This window comes from Monosiga brevicollis, genomic scaffold (assembly GCF_000002865.3).
Source record: "Monosiga brevicollis MX1 MONBRscaffold_11 genomic scaffold, whole genome shotgun sequence".
Classification (NCBI taxonomy): Eukaryota; class Choanoflagellata; order Craspedida; family Salpingoecidae; genus Monosiga; species Monosiga brevicollis.
Genome location: NW_001865048.1, coordinates 630,245 through 634,747, shown reverse-complemented (window position 1 = coordinate 634,747; position 4,503 = coordinate 630,245). Strand labels below are relative to the sequence as shown.

The 4,503-nt window shown below is 53.4% G+C and overlaps 2 protein-coding genes across 2 annotated transcripts in view; both read right to left on the bottom strand.

The window, feature by feature from the left end:
* The window catches only part of MONBRDRAFT_25743 (uncharacterized protein), a gene marked incomplete at both ends in the record, with an annotated part of 5,023 nt that extends 3,040 nt beyond the window's left edge, over positions 1–1,983 (bottom strand). The window contains 6 exons of the mRNA XM_001746029.1: positions 56–124; positions 359–473; positions 620–986; positions 1,086–1,156; positions 1,422–1,636; positions 1,741–1,983. Of these exons, the coding sequence (XP_001746081.1) occupies positions 56–124; positions 359–473; positions 620–986; positions 1,086–1,156; positions 1,422–1,636; positions 1,741–1,983 (1,080 nt within the window). The remainder of the gene's footprint in view (positions 1–55; positions 125–358; positions 474–619; positions 987–1,085; positions 1,157–1,421; positions 1,637–1,740) is intronic.
* Positions 1,984–2,942: 959 nt separating this feature from the next.
* Positions 2,943–4,503, bottom strand: part of MONBRDRAFT_37212 (uncharacterized protein) — a gene marked incomplete at both ends in the record, with an annotated part of 3,882 nt that continues 2,321 nt past the window's right edge. The window contains one exon of the mRNA XM_001746028.1: positions 2,943–4,465. Within this exon, the coding sequence (XP_001746080.1) occupies positions 2,943–4,465 (1,523 nt within the window). The remainder of the gene's footprint in view (positions 4,466–4,503) is intronic.

Below are 4,503 nucleotides of genomic sequence, written 5' to 3'. Positions count from 1 at the left end.
GCCGCTCGAGCCCATGCACCAGTGCGTGGTACACCGCCGAGGCATCACTTGGTACATTGCCCGTGTCGTCGATCGCAAAGTCCAGCTCAAGCACCTGATTGTTGCCAACCGTCATGTGATACACCTGCCGCGAAGTGGTGAGATGACTTGTCAGTGCGATCAGATGACCGCGGTCAAGGACTCGTCGCTCCAACACACCTCCACCATCTGCTGCACGGAGCGAAGAGCAAATCCAGGCCGCCAAAACCAATGGCCATTTTGCACTTGCAGGGTTCAAAGTTTAGGAGTGTTCATTGCGATGCAGCACGAGAGTGAGATGAAAAGACGTCAGGATGCCCTGTTCAATCGCTGGACGTACGTAGGTGTCACCCCCAACGGGACAGTAGTCGTTGGCAGTTGGATCGCCTTGGACAACAGAGCAGCCCGTCGCCCAAGTGGGATAACCAGCCAAGCCGCTTTCCGTGCCCACACACCTGCAGGCACACAGGTAAGAAAAGTACGCAGTGTAGCGGCACATTTCACCCACAATTGAAAGACCAGCACAAAACCCACACGCAGGTGAAGTCAAGAAGAGTGAAGCAAAAAAGCGCATCGAGCAGCGGGTTTGTTTGGTACGAACTTGATGGGGCTGGTCATGATCCCCTGTCCGTTGAAGCCCACGACTTGGGGCTGATACTGCTTGAGCAATGCGGCTAGCTGCTGATCCTGATCCGCCGAGACCCCATGATCAAACCAGATTTCAAAGAGCGATCCAAAGCGCGTCCACAGCTCTTTGACGTGCTCAAAGACCAGGATATTGTATTGTTCGTCAGTTAAATCTACTTGGCCTGGTAAGGGGTTGCCAATGCGCTTGAAGCCATCTCGGTTGAGAAAGTAGTTGTTGCCAGTGCTGTAGTAATAGCCATATCCCAGGCCGGCTGCCCCCAAGGTGGAGCTAAATTCGGCAATGACGTCGCGCTGAAAGCTTGGGTAGGAACTGCGTGCCACTGCAAAGGGATACTCCGTTCCATTTGGCAAGGTGGTCGAGGTATTCCAGAGTCAAAAGCCGCAGCCGTGTTTGGCGGTGAGGACGGCGTGCTTGGCACCCACAGCCCGGTAGTTTTCAACCCAATTGGAGATGTTTAGCCGTGTGGGGTCAAAAAGGGAGGCGTGTGAGCTATGGACACCCACATTCCAGTTGGTGGGGTTGCAAGCTGGATCGCCGTCCTCCACAAAAGTAGCCATGTTAAAGTGTGTCAACTACCATGCGATCAAGCAACGCCGCCAAGTCAAGACGTAAGCCAGAGCGGGGCAGGTCTTGGGTAAGCGGAGAAAAAAGAGTCGTTCAAAAGCAAGCGGCGAGCACACAGAAGGCAGGATCTGCAGCGATATTCCTCATGAAAAGATCAAGGTCAATGCAATAGTTTCGGCGTCAAACTTACGCCCATAATCTCATGACGCTGATATGCGGCTTGTTCAGGGGTAGGAACGGGGACTTGGTTCGTGGCGCATGGCATTTTGCTCCATTCGGCGCGACAGGCAGCCTGCGTTTCGTGGCGCTGGACTGTAGCCAGCCCTCGGCGCCGCGGGGCTGCACTCCAGTGAGCGCTCTGTCACACACGTATTGTGTGACAGTGGCCCGGCCCTTTGGACAGGTCTACCCAATCAATCGAGCAAAAGTTGATTCAATATTCACAAGATCAAGATCGTGAGTTCAGTCGCGTGCTCCCACCAGCGCGAAATGCCATAAGCAGGGCTTACCGCTGTCACAGGATGACGCTGAACCACGGCCAAGCCGGCTCGATGGTCATCAATGGCCACAATCTGTGTTTCTTGGGAAGCCACCCAACCCTTGAGCTGGGGCAGCTCTGGGAACCGATAGCTTCCCATGCCCCGTTCATCGAGGACGCAAGGCATATCCGCCGCCGCGCATGGCAACTGTCTGACGAGACACAACGCCAATATCCCCAGTAGGAGCGCTTGCACGGGCACTATCTCGCCCATGTTTTGGTGGCACGGGCAGACAGATCAAACACAAACAAATGCTTCTTCTCCAAATTAAAAAATCAAAAATCAAAAATCAATTGACAAACAAGAGCAGATTGATAAAGAAGGACATGCAACAAAAGATCACAACGAACAGCAGCGGCGCAAAAGGACTGCTTCAGGATGGGGCGGGGAACAGCCACGAGTTGGCAAGAAGACTATCACTTTTGTGCAAAATTAAACGTCATGTCACCGCCAATGTGCAACTTGACTTGCGCGTGTATTCATTCAGAGCGCGCTGATGATGAATTTACACTTTGTTTCCCCCCCCGGGGGTATCTGCCCCAGGCTCCCATACTAGATGTGCTTGCCGGGTGACAGCGGGTGCTTGGAAATTCACAAGGATGACATGATGACCTGCGTTTTCAATCATCGCCAAACAAACAACAACAAAAAGACAAGGGATTGGGATTGGTTTCTGGTTCCTCCCGGAGGATGGAATGCTTGAAAACCCCAAAAGAGGGTCAGATAGACAAGAGCATCAGACCGAGTGAACAGGGCAGCAACGGTACAGTATGCTCTTGCTTCCCAGTACAACAACCGTGCTCAATGCCTAATCCAAACCAGTCTGGCTGCCATTTGTCAAAGCAAGCACCTCTTGTCCCTCTCTCTCTCTGTCATCGCACCGAAAGCTAAAGAATTTGAACAGAACAGAAGAAAATCAACGTCGTGTTTCACCATTAATTTTCCTCCCAAGCGACGGGGTTTTAATGATCTGCAACTTCCCTATGGTGTTCAAAATAGGCAAGCTTGGATCTGATCGGTCTGCTTCTGTTCGGGCAAAGACGCATGGGACGCATGCTCGCATGACACTACAATGAACTGATGACAGCCGTCGCTTTGGCGCAAAATGGGCCGGAAAAAAAAAAGCACAAGGGTCAAGAATACTTGGAAAAGGAGAGGGCCAGGTTGGCACATTAACGCCGAGGACTGCCCGTGGCCTTGCCAAGCCCAGCAACATTGTCTAGCGGCAAAAGCGAGCACTGCTGACACAGCGTGGCAGCGTCATCCAGCTGCAGCTCTTCCAACGCAGCCACCAGCTGCTGACGAGCCTCGTCATCCTGCAAAAACTTCTCCATGACACGTGCCAAGGCAAAGCCATCGTGCTCCTTCTGCATTGGCAAATCCCCCCGGGCATATGGGTGACGATACGACTCCAGCGGCTTTCCTTCCCTGGCAAAATTGGAGGCATAGACGGGGTTGTGGGCAGGATTAGCAGCGAGAAACCGGCCGAGATCAAAGTCGATGAGAAAGGCCGCAGGATGCCCTTCCCAGTCGCTGCAAAAAAGAATGTTGCGAGGAAGAATGTCGCCGTGCACAAAGTCAACGCTATGGATGGCCTTCAGTTGGTAGATGACCTGGACCAGTTGCTCAATCTCGACGGTGTCTGCCGGCTTCACGTAAGGGTAGCTGAGCACATCCACGGCAGTTGCAAGCCTCACCACCTCCCACTTCTGATAGAACGAGCCCGTCACATCCAGTTGACTGAGTTTTGTCAAGATTCGGTCGTCAGGCGGGTAGCGGCGATCTTGGTAAGGCACACACTGTGCCGAGAGGCTGCTGCAGAGATTTGCCGTGCGTCCCCAGTAGTCAAAGTGCTTGAACACCTTGCCTTGCTCCTTGTTTTGCTTCCCGATGCTGTAGACCTGCACGTTGGGACCATACGAATCCTTCAGATTCCACTTGTCGAGGTCTTCAAAAGGGCAAGGAAATGGTTGTGGAGGCAGCCGTGGCCGCGATAGAGTCTGAGCACCTGCCCTATCCAGCAAGCGCGCCAAATCCCCTTGCACAAATTCCTTGCAAGCTCGCAAGATGCTTTCTACCTGCCGCGAATCTTCTTTAAAATTTGCGGCACCGAGGCGCAAAAAGAACAGCCCCGATGTCCTCGGCTTCGCGTTCGAACTGTCAATCTCGAGCAATGGCAGAATCTCTGCCAGGCAACCCTCAAACTGCTCCCATCGAACATCAATCACTTGCAAAGCCAGGTAGGCGCTGACATTGTCTCCCACCACGTTGATGTTGATGATGGGCCACAAAATGTCCTTCCGCCGAGTCAGCGATATGTCGCTGTTGCTCTCATACAACGTTGGAATGGCCCCCAGTCGCAAGAGCTCGTTGGCAACCTGGCCCCCATATTCTTGGAACGGCTGCTCCTGCTTTTTGCACTCGCCCATGACGACAACGTGATGGTTGTCGTCAAAGCCCGCCCAATCAACGTGGGTGCCGTAGGAACCGATGGCGTACTGATGGACAACATTCAGGCCAAAGTAGCGCTGCAACACAATGGAAACTCGCGAAGAAATGCTGGGCTCCTGCTGGAGTTCAGTCATCTGGGAGTCGCGTTGAGCTTTGACCGCCCACCGAAGACCTTCCATTAGCGCCTCGCTGCTCTTCCACTGGCCATCCGCGCAAAGCTCATCAATGCGCTTGGCAATTTTCGCTGCAAGGTAGTGGTGGCTGCAGGGAAGCTCTGCGACC